General features: G+C 37.1%; 1 protein-coding gene across 1 annotated transcript; it reads left to right on the forward strand.

Moving 5' to 3' along the window:
• The first annotated feature begins 11,246 nt into the window (after window positions 1–11,246).
• On the forward strand, window positions 11,247–12,831 carry LOC106142983 (uncharacterized). Its single transcript, XM_013344943.1, has 2 exons — window positions 11,247–11,366; window positions 11,932–12,831. Exons 1-2 carry the CDS (start codon window positions 11,247–11,249, stop codon window positions 12,829–12,831), a joined length of 1,020 nt encoding a protein of 339 aa, XP_013200397.1.
• Window positions 12,832–22,474: the final 9,643 nt, after the last annotated feature.

The raw sequence follows: 22,474 nt of genomic DNA on the forward strand, positions 1-22,474 counted from the left end.
GTTTACAATTCAATAGATTATTTACCATCTTCATTGTCAGGTAAAACTCATTACTCCAGCTTTGCACAGTAGGATGACGATGAAGCTTTGTTTGACCACAATGACTGCTTAATGAGATCAGCTCCATCCTTGCCGGACAATGGTCTCAGATTTTATTAATTAATTTATTACAATAGAACCTGGGGCTCGGACCACTATCCCATTGTTCGGACATAGTGACGCGGCAATACTGACCTTCTGAGTTCGCGCGATAAAGGGTTGCGTATACTGACCATAGAAATCTGAGTAATGTAAGACAATAGAAATGCTATATTGTATTTGACGCTATGGGAATGACTAGGTATTGGCCGCGAATTTGTTCACTGTAATATTTCACTTAAAACGCTAGCCCCCTGTATTGCGCCTTAGAGGGGTGGGGGAAATTTTTTTGGTTAATCATGGTATCCAAATGTACTGCAATATCTAAGTTGGACTAAGCCTTACACAACTGAAAAACTGCATTCAAATTGGAGGAAAAGTATTTTCAGTTTTGCGGATACAAACATACAGACAGACAGATAGAAATTATATAAATAATATTTTTAGTTTCTGCTGATCTTATACGGATTAATCGCAATGTCTTTCAAGTACTTACATCCGTAATATACTGCAGTTAACTGCGCAGTTAAAATCTCAGAATCAAATTGCAACATGAAAATGTTATGGTGGAATCATCAGTTGTGCGACGTCAAATTACAAGTACTTACCATTTCTATAGTCTTATATTATTACGAATTCTATAATACTGATAAAGAGCTGACCGAGACGGAATGAACAGTCAAACACGCGCCAATGAAACTACGTGTTCGTTTTTGCAAAAACCAGATTTGGCTTATTTCTAGAGTACCTACCTGCGTATTTTTTTTTATTTTATACAAAGAAATAAAAATAAAATTTATACACAAATATATGTACCTATACTACATACACACACTTGGAGTTTTTTTGCGTATTCGCTAACATTGATATGAATCTATAGGGAAAAATTTAACATGCAGACTAGTTCCTCTATATTATGCCCAGACACAAATAACAACCTATAGTTTTGAATATGTCTATTGCTAAAAAATCAATTTTTCAAACATGAAACGTACAATTATACGGAAAACTGGCATGTGTGGTCCTGTATTATACTGAACGTCCAATTGTCGCATCGTAATTTCCCTATTGTTTTTGAAGTACAATGAAGTAACTTCAAAACAATGAGAGTACAGAATCGACGTTGTTGATAAATTAAAGTCAACTTTATATAATTAAAAAAATTTTTATCTGTTGATTTATATTTCAAATTTCACGTTACTATACCCACCCGTTGATTTGCTAGCATGAAATTACACTATGAATAAAGTAGGTCAATTCGTTATTAAGCCCTACAGTGAACGTGGCTGAAATACATACATACATAAAATCACGCCTCTTTCCCGGAGGGGTAGGCAGAGACTACCTCTTTCCACTTGCCACGATCTCTGCATACTTCTTTCGCTTCGTCCACATTCATAACTCTCTTCATACAAGCTCGGCGGTTTCGGGTACTTTTGACCTGACCCTTTACCAGGACGTCCTTAATTTGATCAAGATACGTTCGTCTAGGTCTTCCCACTCCGACCTTTCCCTCCACACTCTCCTTGTATATCTGCTTAGTCAACCTGCTTTCATTCATCCTCTCCACATGACCGAACCATCTTAACATACCCTTTTCTATTCCTGTAACTACATCTTCTTTCACATCACAACATTCCCTTATCACGCTGTTCCTTATCCTGTCACTCAATTTCACACCCATCATACTCCTTAACGCTCTCATTTCCACTGCATTTATTCTGCTTTCATGCTTCTTTTGCCATACCCAACTTTCACTCCCATACATTAATGTCGGGACCAACACGCCCCTGTGCACAGCCAGTCGAGCCTTTTTGGATAGTTTCTGACTGCTCATAAAGGCATGCAAAGCTCCATTCACCATGTTCCCCGCGTTCACTCTCCTTTCAATATCACTATCATACTTGCCATCTGATGTAAACTTTGATCCTAGATATACAAACTCTTTCACTTGCTCCACTTTTTCTCCTCCAATCAAAATATTACATGCTGTCATTTCTTTCTCCATTTCAAAAACCAGTGTTTTAGTTTTACTTACGTTCACTTTCATTCCTTTCTCTTTTAAAGCTTCATGCATACAGTTTACCATCTCCTGTAACTCCTCCGCTGATGACGCCAGTATAACCTGATCGTCGGCATAGAGCAGACATTTGACGAGTAACTCATTCATCCTTAATCCACTTTTAGACTCTTGCAAATCTGTCAAACAGCTATCCATAAATAGGTTGAACAGCCACGGTGACGCAACACATCCTTGCCTAACGCCTTTCTCAATCTTAAACCACTCAGTGTGCGCTCCGTTTATCCTGACACAAGCACTCGAATCCTCATATAAGGATTTCAGTGCTCGTATTAAGAGACTGCTCACCCCATGCATAGAAAGTGCTGACCACAATTCATTCCTCTCAACTCTGTCATAGGCCTTTTCCAGATCTACGAATGTGCAATAGACTTTTTGACTCTTGGCCAAAAACTTTTCGGCTATGCACCGCAAGGAAAAGACCTGATCAGTACATCCCATTCCCTTTCGAAATCCCGCTTGAGCATCCCATATTTTGTCATTAGTTTCATTCCTGACTCTATTAATCAATACCTTAGCATACAATTTGCCGACGACGCTAAGCAGGCTTATACCACGATAATTTTTGCAGTCCAGCTGTGACCCTTTTCCTTTGTAAAGTGGCACGATAACAGCCTTACACCAATCTTTTGGTACTCGGCCGCTTCTCCAACACAAATTGAAAAGGCAGTACAACTGACTAGCTACTACGCCTTTTCCTGCTTTAAGCATCTCGACCGACACTCTATCACACCCAGCAGCCTTTCCCGCTTTCATACTCTTAAGTGCTTCCACAATTTCGAACATTTCAATTTCGCCTTCCATCTCATTCTCTTTTTCTTCGCTATAGCAGAAATCTTTCTTATTTCCTTCCTTTTTTTCAAATAAACTTTCAAAATAGTCCTTCCATATCTTTAGTACACATTCTTCTCCTTTCACAACGCTACCATCCTGGCATCTGATCCTAGTCAGCTCTCTGGTTATAGTATTTCCTCGGGCTGACCTTACGGATTTCCAGAATACTTTCAGATTTGACTGAAAGTCTTCTGATAGCCTTTTATCAAAATCCTCTTTATACTCTTCTTTCTTTCTAATCACAGCTTTCTTAACCAAATCTTTCATTTTCTTATATTCCTTACGTGCTTCATTCACATCTTCATCTATAACCTCTTGCATTCTTAAGTTAGCTTTTGCTGCTAACAAATCCAGCCATGCTTTCTTCTTTAATCGCACAAGTTCTTGCACATCTTTACTCATCCACGCATTTTTGTGATTTTTTCCTTTCCTTCTTCTACTTACACCACACACTTCAACAGCTACTTTCACAATTCTTTCTTTAAATTCCTTCCATCCATCTTCAATGTCGCTCATTTCCTCTAAATCTTCAAATTCATCCTTCAGTCTATTAATATACTTCTTACCTACATCCATATCTTGCAAATTTTCTACTTTTACTCTTTCCAAAGCGCTGGTTTGCTCCCTTACCCTGTGCCGCCAGCGATTGAAGATACCCCTTATCCGGGATATCACCAGTAAATGGTCCGAGTCAATGCCAGCACCGCGATATGCACGGGTATCCAGCACTTTGTTCTTCAATCTTTCATCTACAATCACAAAGTCTATCATACTTTTTAAAATACCTTCCACTCTTGTGTAGGTGTGGATCTCTTTATGTTGAAACATTGAGTTCGACACAAAAAGATCCCACTCTAGACAAATTTCTAATACACTTCTTCCATTATCATTCACCTTTTCGTCACCAAACGCACCAAGCACCTTTTCATATCCATCACGCTTTACACCCACCCATCCATTAAAATCACCTAACATAATAATCTTCTCATTTGGCTTGGTAACTTTCAATACTTCTCTTACACTATTCCAGAACTCCTCGTTTTCGCTTTTTGCTGATGTTGTACCCCTCGAACCCACATCCCAAGGTGCATAAACACCTAGAACGAAGATCCGAGTGATTCCAACTTTCAGCCTAATCCATAGAAGACGAGGGCTGACACACTCATACTCATTCACGCACTCAGCCATTCGTGCAGAAAGAATTAGACCGACCCCTTGACAGCCTCGGCTGGTACTGGAAATTCCAGACCAATACGCCGTGTAAGGGCCGTGCTGCGTCGCGTCGCATCCTTTCCGCTTCGTTTCATTCACGCACAACACATCCAACCGTCTTTCATCCATCATCTGGCATACTTCCTCAATCTTATCCTTCATTCCTCCTCTTACATTCATCGTCGCAAAGCGGCTTTCAGCAGACCGCATACCGCTCCCGCCGGGAACGAGACGTGATGGGGTGCGGACACCATCGCCGCCATTTATATGCTTTTTAAGGTTCATAATGCGATTCCCACGAGACGCTAGGGAAAAATTTTGTCCGCCCCAGCAGAGCCCCGCATGCCAGGGTAAGGCTAGCCATTACCTGGGGGTCGCCCAACCCCATGGCGGAAGTGGCACGCTCGAGACTAGGCTCGCCCCTAGCCATGCATCCATCGGCGCGGCAGACCTTAGATTGGCAGTGGCTGAAATGTCTTTGACAAAGAGAGATAAAAAAGTGCTTTCATTCTTTCGAGACTGTTAGCTGTGTCTATCTCGTAAGAGTTAAACAGATTGTTAATATAATTCTTAAAGGGTTAAAAAAATTATGTTTCTCCAAAACATTCACACTCGGCGCTAAAGTGACACTTGGCCTATAATTTTAGACCTAAATTTTCCAACCACCCCTCTGTATCAAACTTATTTTGTGCAAGTACTCTGTTAAAATAGTCGCCCGGAGTTAGCATATGAATAACTGGACAAAAGAGCCCCGCTGTCCATTGAGAGATTTTATTAATTGTGCTTCTGGCCCGCCATTCGATGATAGTATTTATACCACCCATGGGACGGAGAATGAAATATCAAATACCAAGTAAGTAAAGAAAAATCATAAATATGAATTTTCTGACCGATCATGATGGGAATAGCATAAATAAACATTGTGTACTAAGTACTTACTTCTCTTCCGCTTTACATTTAAATAGTGACAGGTTGACAGGCCATCGCCCTAAAAAAATCCGAAATTAATAAGTCTACCCCTTAGTCGCTATTTACGACATCTATGGGACAGAGATGGAGTGGTCCTATTCTTTTTTCTTTACGGGCCGGGAACCAAGAATGCTTGTTTACATACAAATATTATGTTAAACTGAATCTTATAATAATAATATCAAATTTCAAAAGGAGTTTCAATGGTTGGCCAAATTCAATTTTAATATTGCTATATGCCGGAGGAAAATATACTTTTGATAGTTGGTATACTAAAGGCGCGGTCGGCATTGCAGCCTCATATTCAGTTCTGGCCAAGCGTAATGATGTATCATTGCGTTAGAGCTGCTGAATTTTTTACTAACTTTTGCCCGCAGCTTTACTTGCGTTCAAATAAAAATTTATATATTTATCTGTGCCAGTAGGTATTACAAAAAAAGAGGCCAAATGTCAAATAAAATAGGTTCGGTGGCTTAACTGTTTACACTTACAGCTGTTTAGTTATTCGGATGATGTATTAGCTTTTGCACGGGGCATCGCTCTAATTGGAAACGCAAAAAGCTCATTGGTCGGATGGCTACGTCATTATTTTCATTGAAAGCCTTACAACAGTTTCGGTTACTTTGTTTAAATGTCAGTCACCTTTTTAACAAACAAATAAATCTAACGTAGGTACGATGTAGATGTATAACTATTATTGGGTGTTATTTACTGAAATCAATGAGGTGTGATTCAATCCTTAAATTTTTTGTGTATTGTTTCAGACAAGAAGAAGGTGTACGATTACAGGAACTGTTAAGCTGAAGATATACCTATTTGGTAAGTGCAAATATTTAAATGCATGTCGCTGTAAAGTGATTAAATTGTCTTTTATTGCACAGCTAGCCCCACTATTAAACGAGCCATTCATAATACTAGTGTATAATGATTAGATTTAATTAAAATAGGGCTTTTTATTAGATAATTCGAAATCTGTTTAACAAAGAAAACCAAAGCTTTAATTCTTCTATCAATGTTCAATAGAAACCGTCATGACCAAAGAATAATATCTCAAGTAAGATTTATGAGACATGATTTTAAGTGAATAAGTAAAATAAATGATTCTTGCATGTAGACTGGAAAAGGTGAGGTCAATTGTACACTAAATCGATAAGCCTTCATGAAGAGAGATGCATGTTGATAAAGCGAAATAAATATTCAGACAAGTGGAAAAACATAGTCTCTGCTTATCACTCCAGAATAGAGGCATTATTTAACGTATGTTCGACTAGAATACGCCACAGCGACATCAATTAAAATCGAGATTGACCTGAGGCCCACCTGGATACTGTCCAGGTGGGCCGTGCTCAAGTCGCCCAAAAGGCAGCCTTGACAAGGCCATCATCATGTCAAGTTCTGCGTACATTCTACTAAAGCGCTACTGTAACAATAATGGCCCAGCGCCATTGTTTGGTCCGTGGCACATTACGCTTTTGTCTCTGCCCTCTCCTCTCACAATGCGGCTAGGAAACAAGTGAGCCTTTATTTCGCCTCTTTTTGTCTCTGAGTATCGCTGCTTATTGTCTTCATTCGATTGTTCGGAGCTCTTGTGAGGGCACATTGTTTGGTAGTCGTTAGTAGTGCTGAGCTTGCGGATGTGATGTTCTAGTGTTGTTTGAATTTTAATACGACGGGGTGCATTAAACTCGCGAAGAAAGGAAAAATTTTGTATAAACTTTTGCTTTGTACAACGCTTTGTTGGAGGATAATGCGAAATGATTTTGTGGTTTTCTTATACCTACTCGTATATGATGCTGTAATTTATTCCACTGAATCAACGACCAGATGATATATGTAATGCGGTCTCTTTCTTGGCAGTTTTCATTGGTAGATAATATAAATTATGGTCTATGGAAAAGAGTGTTTGTCATTTCTTAACGCGGTGTCTACGCTTAATCTTTGTGAGATTTGCTATCCATATATATGTACATATATAAGTTGATTAAATTATACTTTATGTGCTGGAAAAATGTACTGTTTTCCTTGGGATTACTTATCGATATACCTTACAACAATATGATCGAACAAAGCCATGAACAAAAATTAAACGAGAATCACTTTGCTATCTTTGCCTTACGAACTAAAGAATACAGTGTTCAAACATTACAATTTCGGAATCACATAGCGTAAACAAATTTCTGATTAACATAATCACGTGTCAAAGAATTCCATGCATTACCTGGAAATTGTCGTGAAGAGAGTTGAAGTTCCGTCCTGCTTGGCTTCTTTGATTTTCTTTGGCGAGGTTCACGGAATTTGTCGTATTGGTCACGGTCACGAGCCTGATGTGTAAACAGGAAATTTAAGTAAAGGTTACTTGTTAGTTTCTCCTGTCTTTGCTTATTTTTGGTTGTATTATTTGCATTATTTCGTAGTCAAAACTTGGACTACGTACGTAGTAATATAGTTTTCATGTTGGCATAAAGGAAATTCACCTTTCCTATTGTGAATGGTTAATCTTAGGGATTTCAGTGGCATAAGGTCCTCTGCCTGATTAAGTTACTTCGAAGAATTTCACGGAAGGTCAGAAGGAGGCTGCATCTATATTATTGCATGTATAAAAGTTATTTTAATGTGCAACACATGCTTCTGATTGAGGATTTCACTTCTGTACTGTGCTCTCAAACGATTAGAAATATTTACTGCATGATTTATTACAGACTTTCTCTAAATTTTAACATCTATATCACATCTACGTCTTTTGTGAGGTCAACAGTCTTTGATGCTTTGATGGAACTGAGATTAAAATGGTGACAGGTTGCAAGCCCAAAAAATAAAAATATATAATTCTTACTCTAAATAAATTCTTAATAAAGTTTCAAAGAAAACAAACGTTAATACCAACGATTTACAATATATTTTCCTATTCGTTACGCTACTTAATACTTACAATACAATGTTAATCACTAATGTAAAACTTTGAATGTGAAAGCATTACAAAGTCGCCGCGGCGTCACCACCCTTTTTCCCGCCGCTATTCAGTTTTCCCGCGCTTTCCATACACAATATTGTGCCTAGTGAGCTCCCCAAGAATATAGTCCATTGACAAGCTGCCTGCAAACTCGCTATACCGAATTAACACTATTCATAGAAGTTTTGAAAGAGGACTACTCTCATACAATTTGGTCGCATTCATAAAGATTCACTCCTTAGCTTGCGCGATGAATAGCTCTATGTTCTGTATTTCACTCGTAGTTCGAAAGTTATATGCTCTAAGAGATTTTCGTTTCAATGAGGAATGTTTGTCTTTGTGAACGTTATTTGCGAAGGATTTACTTAGAGATGAGAAATGATTTTTAAATGTATTTTAAAATAAGAATCCTTTTGAGAAAACTATATATATATGTTTGTAATCCAATTGGTAAACAGAGCTTTAAATTTGCACTAATAAGGACAATTTTTGGGACAGTACATACATACATACATAAAATCACGCCTCTTTCCCGGAGGGGGAGGCAGAGACTACCTCTTTCCACTTGCCACGATCTCTGCATATTTCCTTCGCTTCATCCACATTCATAACTCTCTTCATGCAAGCTTGGCGGTTTCGGGTACTTTTGACTTGACCCTTTACCAGGACGTCCTTAATTTGATCAAGATACGTTCGTCTAGGTCTTCCCACTCCGGCCTTTCCCTCCACACTCTCCTTGTATATCTGCTTAGTCAACCTGTTTTCATTCATCCTCTCCACATGACCGAACCATCTCAACATACCCTTTTCTATTCCTGTAACTACATCTTCTTTCACATCACAACATTCCCTTATCACGCTGTTTTGGAACAGTACCTAATCAAAATTTCTTGTAGAGATAATTATGCAAAAATATAATAGAAAAGAAATGATAATACCTATTGCATTTAGTTTACCAATTTTACAACAGATGAACCCCAAGCAGAATGCATGCAAGCAGATGTTTTTATTTTCAAAAATATACAAACACCCTATAATTAATTTCTCCGTCAGTATCGTTTGTCGCTTCAGAAATCCATTGAATGTTATTCATATTGGCTCAAATCATAGACTCCTTTCGAGAATCTTTCAAGCCTCTGAATGGTGTTAATTTACTGCTGAATTGGCAGCGCCCGATGTGAGTCAAAAGAAGATTCGGTCGACATTACAACGACGAAATTCTATATGGAAAATGTGGAAAACATAAATGGAGGCAGCAAAAAGCGACTCGAAAGGAGGGTGATTTTCTAAAGCCTTTAGCTCGTTTCAATAGCCACTGTTTAACATTGCTCAATGAGCGATATTTTCTCTTTCCCTTTTCAAAATACGAGACTCCTTATACAAATAGGCTCTGAGTGAAAGGGGCAAAAGGAACTTTAAACATCTTCACTTCAGTTGGAACTCGTTTTGTTCCACTTCTGAAAGAAAACCAAGTCGGCAAAGAAGTTTCGAATAAAAACTGCAGATTCAAAGGAAAGTATATGGCTATGGATTTTAAATGTCAAAGGTCGACCAAAGCGATTGTTGAGCTTCGGGTTAAGTTATGCTTTCTTTTTATTGAACTGATTGTTCGAATGTTGTTTCCATGTTAGTCTAAAATGGTAATTTATGCTTATATCGGTTTAAAGAACTTTATTTACCAAAAGGACAGGACGTCACTTATGATGTCATCTGTCTGAGCTCAGTAGTTTTATTTTTGTAGTCTAAGCTCATTCGTCTCTCGTTTGTTTATTTATATATTTTACATCGAGGAAAAAATACAACCAGAACTTACACTAAGGAGAAACTTTGTGCAAGGGCCCTATGTAAGTACCACAGATTTAAAAGTAAGTTTCTAATCAAATTTCTGCCAGTAGACCCACAACAGGAAAATATAAAGGAAGTTTTAAGCTTAAGCATTAAGATGGCCTTTGACTATTAAAAAAAAAATACTTGTTTACTTTGACAATGACTTTGAAATGTGTTTGTTTGATAACGATTATATATTAACTTTTAATATGATTTGATAATTATATACCAAACTAATAACAAAGTTAATACACTTCTTGCGCGAAAGATTTTGTTGGAAATATGTATTGAACCGTAAACGTGTATATAAATATCTCTATTCTATAGAAAAGTCTTCTTGATACCAATCTACTGAATTTCAAAAATCCTTATCAATCTGTAAGTAATTAGCATTGAATATATTACAGTCTTATATATCCTTCTTTCTTGCTTCTGGCTTTAGTCCCGTTTACATTCGCACCATTCTGGAGAGGAGCCCGGGGCCTTTGACCATGGATCCTGGATTAGGTGAGTTAAGTTTTTACACGAAGGACCGCCCGTTCTCCGCAACCTATGCAGGGGAATCTCACCCGTTTTGTATCAATCATGGTTACACATACAGTTGCCTGAATGTCCTTACGATGTTTTCTCTCACCGTAAGACAATTGGTTAGTATTAAAACAATATAATGTATTCAACTTCTAAAATAGTCGTTGTACATGGCAGAGGTGGGATTTGAATCCGCGCTTTTTATTCGCATCACGCATTTTAACCGGGAATCTTAATTATTCAACTACCGACGCTCTCTCTCAATTAGCATCAAAATATCTTGCAGTAATATTCTTAATGATCACTAGACCCAAGGTTTGGGCTGTGGGTTGATATGTCAATTAGTATGCCAATATATATATATATATATAAATATATAAATAAATAAATATATACGGGACAAATTACACTGATTGAGTTAGCCTCGAAGTAAGTTCGAAACTTGTGTTACGAGATATTGACTCAACGAATACTATATTTTATTACAAATACTTATATAGATAAACATCCAGGACCCAGACAAATCAGAAAAAGTTCTTTTCTCATCATGCCCTGACCGGGATTCGAACCCGGGACCTCCGGAGTCACAGACAAGCATACTACCGCTGCGCCACAGAGGCCGTCTAAATATATATAATATATACATATATATAGGTATATTTAGACAATTCATTGTTATTTACAGTAACGTAATCAAATTAAAGAAACATGCAAAAACTGACGGCGTTCAGTTTGAAGCAGGAGCCGGCAGCTCACGGGCCTGACTGCATCCTCAGACACCTCCCCTCCACAGACCCGCCCATTAAGAAGATGACGGCCAAGTGCTGCGTAATCGTAGTTACTTTCGTCATATTGATAACAATACAAATTACAATATTTTTCGCATATTTTTGGAAGATTTGATTGCAAAGTCACCCTGCCTACCGTGTACTTTGAGCTCCTACATTTTTTATTCGAAAATATTCCACATTGTTGTTATTAACGTTAGAAGTAACATTAAAGTGTTTCCCTGGCTTAAATACAGCTGTGTTGTCGTTTTTTCACGTTTAAACTGGACTACAAAGAAGAAATCAAGAGAAAGATAAGTTGCAATTTTTACACTACTTTGGACGTGAGCGCGGAATTTTTCTACCTACCTTCGACTAAACTTGCATTTTAAGTTGTCAATAGTGTCAATATCAATTGAGTGACAGTGACAGTCCTCTGACATCTGTCATCTGAAACTCGACTTTGACGTTCGACGTACGCATAGTATTGCCATTATAAAAAAAAAAAAAAATTGCAAGAAATCTTTGAATGCTGCAATATGAGTCTCTGCAAAAAATGTTCAAAGCAAATTAAAGCGAGTGATGTAAAATCTTGCTCTAGATGCCCGAATTCTTTTCATTACCAGTGTTTGGGTGTTCCTTCAGAGAATTTCAGCAAGGAATCTAAGACGTACAAGGCAACTTGGAAGTGCCAAGATTGTAAACTTGCTGATAGTCGAGTGACCACTCCTTCACCAGCAACAACAGACACATCTCCCAGTAATATTGGCGAGGATTTGAAAACTTACTTAGAAAAATTGCTTGAAGAACACCTATCAAAATTCTCTAGAGATATCAAACGCGATTTTGCGGCTGAAAGTGTGGACACAAGGAGCAAACTACAGGAACTTACGGAGAGCATTGTCTATATGTCATCTAGGTACGAGGAAGTTAAAGCTGACCTTGAGTCTAAGGAGAACAGGATAAGGACATTAGAGACTGAAAACGCTGGGTTAAAATCACAAGTTGTAGATTTGAACACCAGGCTGAATAATCTTGAGCAACAGTCACGCGACTGCAATATTGAAATCCAGTGCGTGCCTGAACACAAATCTGAGAATCTGAGCACTATTGTAAAGCAACTCAGCGCCACTGTGGGACTAGGTCTTCGAGAGCACGAAGTACTCAACTATCACCGAGTCGCAAAGGTCAACCAGGATTCATCCCGTCCTCGTTCTATAGTCGTAAAATTATCCAGCCCACTGGTCCGTGACAATCTAATTGCAGCAGTCAAGACCTTCAATAGGGTCCACCAACACGATAAGCTGAATTCTTCTCATTTCGGGTTAGCAGGCGAAAGGACACCAGTGTACATCTGCGAACATCTATCTCCCAGCAATAAGCAACTCCACGCAGCAGCACGGAAATTCGCAAAGGAGAAGAAATACCAGTTCGTGTGGGTCAGAAACGGCAAGGTGCATTTGAGAAAAGACCCAACCTCAAAGAGTTTTGTAGTTAGAGATATAGATTTCTTGAGTACCCTGTAATACGTCGTATTGTACCTAGTTGAAAATACTTTTCACTTTTCATCCTTAAACTTAATTATTTGAATGGTATCTTTAAAAACATTAAATCTAAATTTTCTGTATCAAAACGTGAGAGGTCTCAATACAAAAACTGACATAATTCTGGCCAATGCACTGAAACAAGAGGCGGATGTTATTCTGTTGACGGAGTCATGGCTGAAGGAATCTGTTTTTTCTCACGAAATTATTGATAGCCGTTATACAATCTTCAGGCGTGATCGTTATTCTACGGCATCTGAGAGGGAGGGGGGTGGAGGGGTCATCATTGCAGTCCTTAAAAAATACAATCCAGTGCGTAAACTGAAATGGGAGTCAAATAGCGAGGATATGTGGGTGCTACTCAAAGTGAAAAAAGGAAGCTCCATTATCCCAATATGCATAGGCGGTATATATATTCCCTCTCCAGTATCTTATACGAATATGAAGGAAGCAATGTCTAACTTAACGGACGTTGTTCAACATAAGCTTCCTCAACAATCTATTTTAATCCTGGCTGGTGATTTCAATCGTCCTGGAATTCGATGGAACCTTGATCCTTCGTCCAATTTTCTTTTACCTGATTCCTCTACCGACCCTATTGACAACCTACTAGTAGATGCTCTAGCATTCAACAGCCTTAATCAACTTAATCATATTCCAAACTCTAACAACCGTATACTAGATCTCGTAGTTACCAACTCGAACAATTTTTTCAAAGTATCCAGTTGCAGCAATCCTTTGGTGCCGGAAGATACCCATCATCCAACCTTAGATATTTCATTCAAATTGCCTTCTTCTAAACCACCTAAAATTAAAAAAACGATGTATCTTAATTTTTCAAAAGCAAACTACTCAAAAATAAACGAAGAGTTGGAATTAATAGATTGGACCACTTTATTTAAACCTACGCAAAGTATTGACGAAACAGTTGAATTATTTTATAACACTATAAATCCTATCATTGAAAAATATACTCCCACATGTTATAAAGGTAATAATAGCTACCCCAACTGGTTTAGCAATCCCCTCATCAAAGCTTTAAAGGAGAAAGCAAAGTTTCACCGCAAATACAAAAAATACTTAAACCCTCGAGACTTACTATCCTATCAAATTCTTCGCGATCGTTGTGACAAATTACTACAAGACTGTTTAAACAAGTTAAAGATTGACTCAAAATCTTACATCAAAAATAACCCGAAATATTTCTGGACATTCATTAAATCCACTAGGTCAAACAGCAATGATATACCCGATGAAATGTTTCTTGGTGACCAAACTGCCAGTGGTGGCCAGGAGATTTGCGATTTATTTTCAGATTACTTCAACTCGACATACTCACGTGATCAATCATCAGCCTCACCACAGAACCCTGATACATCATCAATGAGCCAATCTTCTTTGGGTATAATTCAGCTTTCAAAGGACGAGATTCTTAAGTCACTTGAGTCCATTAACACCAATAAGGGACCTGGTCCTGACTCTATCCCTTCTATTTTCCTCAGAAATTGTGCTTCACAACTTGTTACACCTTTGCATTATATTTTCGACAAATCTCTCACATGTGGCCAATTTCCAACTCAGTGGAAACTTGCTCACATTACTCCAATACACAAGCAGGGAGATTGTTGTGACATCAGAAATTTCAGGCCAATATCCATACTGTCTGCTATCCCGAAGCTTTTTGAGTCATTGGTTCAGGAGAAAATACTGTATCATGTTAAACCTATCATAGATTCTCATCAACATGGGTTTCTGAGGGGCAGGTCAACCACATCAAACTTGCTTGAATACGTCACTGACATTTATGATGCACTGGATCATAAAAATGAAGTAGATTCCATTTATACTGATTTTTCTAAAGCTTTTGATGTGGTTGATCACTCTCTACTTGTCCAGAAGTTGGAACATATGGGAATTTGTGGTAGCCTTCTGAGATGGTGTGAGTCATATCTTCGAAACAGATCTCAGTTAGTCAAGATAAGGGGTTTTAAATCAGCAGCCAAAGATGTTCCTTCGGGTGTTCCTCAAGGCTCTCTTCTAGGGCCTTTGTTCTTTATATTATTTATTAATGACTTGGGTACTACTATATCCTCTAAATATCATTTGTTTGCTGATGATCTTAAACTTTACCGTGTCATAAAAAGTGATGATGACATTATTCAACTACAAAACGATATTGATCGCTTGATTTTATGGTGCAGTAAAAATAAAATGTCACTCAATGAGTCTAAGTGTTTCCACATAAAATTTTCACGTAAAATGTGCCCTAAGTCTTCATTCTACCACATCAATAATCATCCCTTACCTCAGTTGTCTCATACCCGTGATTTAGGCGTGATCATAGACAGCAAACTAGATTTTAAAGAACACATTGATCACATCGCCAAAAAAGGCTCTAGATTGGCTGGTTTTGTAATAAGAAAATGTAAATTTTTTAATGATCCTGAAATAACAATTCTCTTGTTTAATTGCTTCGTGAGATGTTTGTTGGAATATTGTGCTGTTGTTTGGAACCCGTTTTTTCAAGTCCACTCCGGTCGATTGGAAAAGATTCAAAAGAAATTCCTGTATCACCTAACCTACTCAAAAAATATGTGTCGCACTTTGGAATCTTACGAGTCCAGACTATCATATTTTGGAATTAATTCACTGCATCAAAGACGTAACACATTGGATATTTTGTTTTTGCACAGACTAATTAATGGTCTAATTGATTCCCCTGAACTATTAAGTAAAATAAACATATCTGTTCCACGTCCAAGCAGCCGACTTCACAACAGAAAAACTTTTTCTATCCCTTTTGCACGCACATTGTATTTGGTTAATTCACCGATGGTCCGCATCTGCTCTGCATATAACGATGCGGCAACAAAATTTGATATTTTCGGTGCATCGACCAACACTGCCAGGAGAAATATGCTCACATGATTGTTATTTTCTTGTTTTCAACTTCAATTTTATTATTCAGTGTATGTACTACTTTATTTTTTCTTTTGTTTTAATAGAACGCATGTTGTGTTCACTTCGAGAAGATGTTACACTTTCGCACGAGTCTCTGATGTGTTACTAAAGATTTGTTGTTGTGTAATGTCAGTTTTGTGAACCAAATAAATAAAAAAAAAAAAAAAAAAAAAAAAAAAAGATTAAGTAATTAACCGCCTTCAATAAAAAGGTGGTTTTCGGTTAGACTTGTATGTATGTATGTTTGTCCGCGATTATCTCTGGTTTAGCTAAATCGGTTTTGATGCGGATTAGGAGGTTTTAGCAATTTAACCGACTTCATAAAAATGAGTATATCAAATGGAGACGGTTCTCATTTAACATAAGTTATTTACGATTTTCCTATTGGCTTGGGTTTTGGGTATTGGTCTATGTTACATTAAATATAGTATAATTAATATACTAACAGAAGTGTTTATAAGGTGTGTGATTTGTTCCTATATTTTATGAGTTACCTACTTAAAATGCAATTAAACTAAAACCAATTGGAATTTTTTTTTTTATAAAAAGATACTTAGCTATGATTAACAAAAATCTAGTTCAACTAACTAGAAATAGTAGGTATAATTTGTTTTTTGACAAACTTAAGAAAACTGATTTCTCCTTTTTGCTGTAAAAGTACTTAACGCGGCGTATTTATTTTATCAAGTGGCAGAATAAAGTTTGTTTTGTTTTTTTTTTTACAATTATTCTTATAAAATTCCGCGGGAACAAAGCCTCGGACAAAGTCTAGTTAGTAGGTGCTGTTAGAGGTGGATTAGGAAAAGTTGTTACGGTCGCCATCTTGATAATACAACTTTAAAGGGAAAAAAGATTATATGAAACTTTGATAAAATATTTTCTCTATACAGGTATTTACATATCGCCGTGTGGTTTCCGGCACCAGTAGAAAAAAAAATATGACCACCTTCCCTTTCCCATGGATGTCGTAAAAGGCGACTAAGGGAAAGGCTGATAAACTTGGGATTCTTCTTACGGGCGATGGGCTAGCAACCTGTCACTATTTGAACCCTACTTCTATAATCAAGCCAAATAGCTGAATAGCTAGCTTAGCTGAATAGCTTTCAGTCTTTTCAACACTGTCGGCTCTGGCTACCCGGAAAGGGATGTAGACGTGACTATATGTATGTGTATGTATGTAGGTATTCACATAAGACAAATACTTACTATGTATAATACTGCGTAAATCATTGGGATGATCTACTTGTCTTGGGGTGATAGGGTGAAGATGATACGGGAGTGTGACAATAATATCAGCGATTTGCTGGTTATTTATCTTTTTATAGTTCCTATTTTTCATGGTAATTAACAAGTGTCTAAGACATCTGTGTACAGATGTGTTAGTATGTTATTTATGTATTTTATTTATTCACTAGTGCGAGCATTATACTATTCCGGCCAGTTTATGTCTCGTTGGAATTTCGGGTAATAAATACTTTCTTGGTTCCCGGCACAAATAGAAAAAAGAATAGGACTGTGGTCCTATTCACAGGCTTATAAACTTGGGAATCTGACACTATGTGAATTGCAATTCCAACATAGAGCCATACAGTTGAACGAGGCTTTTCCGACTTTCCAAGAATGTTGGCTCTGTCTATCCCGCAAGAGATAAAGACGTGATTGTACTAATACTAAATTTTTAAATTTCAAATCTAAAGATAAACCTTCCATCCATGATATGTAAGTTATGAATGCCGTATCGTAAGTATAAGTCTGAATAGGAAGAAATGAGGAGGTACCGGGAGGGTAATTTGCCAGCCTACCCTTGCCTATTGGCATTCATAAGCGTGTCGCAGAGAGAATATAGGTACTAATAATAATCAGTCATATCAGAGCTGAAATCAATTTTATGTAGGTATGTACAATGTTGGTGGTGATGGTTATTTAAGGGTTAGGGTAGCGGAAAAAATGTAATAGTAATTGTTTATTATCTAAATTGCAAGTAAAAATTTATGTGAACAAAAGAGGATACTGCCTGAATATCAGACTAAATCACCAAAATGTTTTAATTTTTGGATGTTTTATAATATGTGGAGAGAAATATCGCAAATTCTCTCGGGAATAAAAATTAGCGTAGATTTTCATTGAACGCGGGGAGAGCCACGGGCGGTAAGTAACTACTACCTTTCATCCTGGTAAACCTTTTACGCGAAGCGAAGGAACGCGAGCGAAGCCGCTGGCAAAAATTAGTAATAGGTAAAACAAGAGAATTGTCTTTATAATACTAACTAGGTAAAGCAACTCAGAATCCTTAATTTCTTTGATTCCCTCCCATTGTGCCCGATAAAGACGACACTTTTCAGTCTCCCGACTGAATACACCCATTATGTCGACACAAAAGTGGATATTCCAAACAAAAACATCATTGGAGCGGTTATCACGAGGAATGTTATACAGTTGGGACTATATTTCATTATGATTTCGAACAATGTAGTGGATGAATTGAAATTTATTTCGTCGCGATTCTATTCAATGAAAAGGGAAGACCCGGCTTATGATTTTATGTTTGTTTTGTGAATTAAAGATTTTGGCTCCTGATAAATAACTAAGCTTTATAAATTTGGTTAAGTTTGAAAAAAAATGTCGTCTAAGACCACAATTATTTAAATGGAAATCCCAAAAATTCAGTAACAAAAATAATTTTCTGAAAACAACCCTAACTTCAAGAACTTCAAAACAATACATTATATTTTAAATGTCACAAGAGACGCCATCTAGTGGAGAATGTAAAGAACGGAGCGCTAGGGGAACCCGTAACGCAGCCGAAACGTACGCTTTACGTAACTATCAGATAATTTTACTCTTTTACGATAGATGGCGCTCTCCCGAATTTCTAGTTGGTAAAGATTTCTTATCACACACGAAATAAAATTAACAAAATATAGGTACTGTGACAGTTGATTAGTAGTTATAGTAGAGTATGTATCCACCAAAAAAATTAATTGAGCCAAATTCAATAAAAATGTTATTCTTGCCGCTAAAATGGAGATCTCATGAGTGTCAAGTTCTATGCAAAATCCAAGCAAAGCCTGACCCAGAGCAAAGCCTGACCCAGTCTACTCTTAGCTGGATACACCAGGGGCACAGATTTTATAGGAAGTGACACGCTTAGAGATGGGAGAGGGTGGCCGACCAGCCACAACCTTGGAATTGAGGAAGACACGTATTGAGACGGAGGAAAGCGATTTGTTGCATCTTTCCTTCTTTCTTGTTTCCTAATTCTTCTTTTAATGGTTTGTTATCAGTTTCTTATATTTCGTAGGAATCTCGTGCTGTTGTGATGAATTTTGTTATTTGTCGCGATATCAGTCCATTATGAAGAATTTGTAGTGTGGGATTACATGAGACCTTCGTAACATTATTATGTACGAATTTTATCCCCGTTTTGATGGTACCTATTTGTGGTGGGCTGTTTCAGTTCTGCACTCGCCAAGTCAGTTCTTGCGCCAGCTTCAAGCGTTTATTCTTGTCATCCAAATATGCCTTCAACTTGTGGCTTTTTCTTCAGTTAGCTGCGTTGGTTCCAATATGAGTTCTTCCAGTTTGCGATATTGATATCACATATTTCGTTCAGCTTGTAGTGTTATTTCTAATGTGTAGTAAGTATTTCTTGTACACTTCCAGTTGCAGTGTGGCTTGTTTCTCCGGTGCGTTGCATTGATTCCGATTTGATTTCTTCTTGTTTACAGTCCTAATTTCAATTCTGTCTCATAGATAATTAATCGTATGATACACCGTATATTCTCTTGCCGTATTTTCTTACTTCGTGAGCTTGCGGCATTGCTCCCAATACTTTACTAATAATTAGATACAATATTATGAAGCTTATTACTTCTAACTTCAGCTCGGAAACAGTGGCCGTATTTTTGTGACGTAGTTCTGTTCTATTGCATTGTCTTTGCATTATTATAATCTGGGGTTATCGGTGAGGTGACGCGGTCCGCCTTTTTGTGTTTTCTGTCGCGATTTGCTATTTTGATACGCCTTCTGTCATTTTATTTTTTTGTTTTTTCTAAGTAGCTGTTGCTTCTTCATTTGTTTTATCATATTCATATTCCAGATTATATACTAGGTATGGTAGGTAGGAGTGTCATGTAGGTGCAATGCTGATACTAAATACACTACAGAAGTCGGCTAGTACCGCCGCAAGCGCTACTTCCCGCAGTTTTAAATCTGTAATATCTTCGAAAATATTCATTTAAATCTTGTACTGTAAAGGACCATTAGATCTATTTTAAATCAACAAAGTATTGGATAAGGATTAATGCTGTATTGGTTAAAATCGCTTCAAAATTTGCCATTATTTGTCGTAAAAAGTAAGTAACAAAAAAAGTTTTTGTGGGATATCCATGAGAGATAGACAAATACCATCGCGGAGTTTTCTGTAGACCTTTTCAATGTGTACAAATAATTAGTACATTATTTTGATAAATCTCGTAGGGTTCAGACTGCGTTTGCAATGTAAGCGGAAAAAATATGATAATTAACGACATCACATTAGAAACCTCAAAAATAACAGATTTCTCCACTATTTAATGGATGTTATTATGCATATAAACCTTCCTCTTGAATCACTCTATCTATTGAAAAAATCCGCATCAAAAACCGGTGCGTAGTTTTAAAGATTTAAGTTTACCAAGGGGCATAGGAACAGAGAAAGCCTTTGTTAGCGGTGATTATGTGTTCTTTAAGGGTTGGTAAGATATGTGGAATGTGGAAGGTAGGAAAATAAGCCATGTTCTGAGTTGTCTGGAAATATAAATGCATTAGTATCATTAATATTGTGAAAAACAATATTTGTTCCCGTTTTGACTTTGAATTTGGGTACTTAGGTAGGTATTATGTTAAACGCAATGCAGTGGATGGTCTAAGAGCCGATATTTGTAATGATCCCAGATTCTATTGTTTTTGTCAGATGGGAATTTTTTCGTCCCTTGGCATTGTGGAGCAGGTAGTTGGAATGAGATAGGAGAAACTTGCTTTTTGACCAACTGCCCCAGCGGTCGTGTAGTTATTTTAGTATTGTTTTGGATTTAGCTATGTTTTTTAAGGTATATAAAGTCCACGTGGTAACAGTATCAAGACATTAGTTAGGTACTCTCTACTATAGTCTTAGTTATAAATTTTTCCATTGGCTAATTAGTAATAAATTTTTCCTTTAGCTAAATACACTTTAAGTGTCTTCAAGATACAATAAAAGAAGCATATATAAAAATATTTCTTATACGTCCTTGAGTAGAATTGCTTTATCCGATATCAAGTGGTGATATTATTCATTTGCTTTAATTAACAAAATCAAAATTTTATACAGAAAATAGGCCTCCACAGGCACTAAACTACATACTTACTAATATTATAAAGCTGAAGAGTTTAAACGCATTAATCACAGGAACTACTGGTTCGAATTGAAAAATTCTTTTTGTGTTGAATAGAGCGTTTATCGATGAAGGCTTTAGGCTATATAAATAACATCACACTGCAACTATAAGGAGCGAAGAAATAATGGAAATTGTGAAAAAACGGGGAAACTTCTTCATCCTTGAGGGCTGCCTTCGATACGATATTGCACAGAAATCGGAATAAACGACACACTAGCCACCCGCCACGTCATATTTCTTTTGAAGTAGGTAACGAGGTACCTAAATATTTCTTTTATCACTGTGTTTTGTTGGCAAAATTTTCCATTATTATAGGTTTGGAAGGTATTTGTTTCGAAAGGGTCGCGGCGATGGGTACCTGCTATTTGCTATACCTACAGGTAAAAACACATACTTATTGCCATTTCCCTCTTTTGTCACAATCAATGTTTTTTGTTTTATTATCTTTAAAGCTTTCGTTCATAGGTAGAGAGGTACAGTTTAGCGTTACCTACTGTAAAGTATTTGCTTTGTTTTCTATTTTTTGATGAGTAAGTGGGTATGTACCTATGTTATTTCAGAGATAAGCAAACTGTTTTTTCTGTCCGAATCGTCAGTAAAAATAATTATACTACCTAACGTACCTATAGTGCCGTGTGGTTCCCGGCACCAATACAAAAAATAATAGGACCACTCCATCTCTTTCCCATGGATGTCGTAAAAGGCGACTAAGGGATAGGCTTACAAACTTGGGATTCTTTTTTTAGGCGATGGGCTAGCAACCTGTCACTATTTGGATCTCAATTGTATCATTAAACCAAATAGCTGAACGTGGCCGATCAGTCTTTTTAAGACTGTTGGCTCTGTCCACCCCACAAGGGATATAGACGTGACCATATGTATGTATACTACGTAACCTATGTAAATACGAGCAATGTGTCCGAATAAATTCTATCCGAATAGTCATAAAACTGTATACTTGTACCTATATAAACAAATACAATAATTTTACGTAAATATGACTCCTTTCATATCACTAAAAAATATTCTGACCTAAAATTTAAAAACGTGAGCGACCAATTCTTTTGTTACTGGCAAATCGCCCAAATGAAACTGTTTACGCCAAGAAACGTGACCAATATTATTACGAGCAGGTAACGTTTATAGATGGATTTTATGTTTGATTTTTTGTCGCATGAGACATAAGACAAAATAGACTTAGCAGTAGGTATACAAAAATAAAACGAGCAGGAAATGAAACAGCAGCG

Source organism: Amyelois transitella, chromosome 2 (genome assembly GCF_032362555.1).
Source record: "Amyelois transitella isolate CPQ chromosome 2, ilAmyTran1.1, whole genome shotgun sequence".
NCBI lineage: Eukaryota > Metazoa > Arthropoda > Insecta > Lepidoptera > Pyralidae > Amyelois > Amyelois transitella.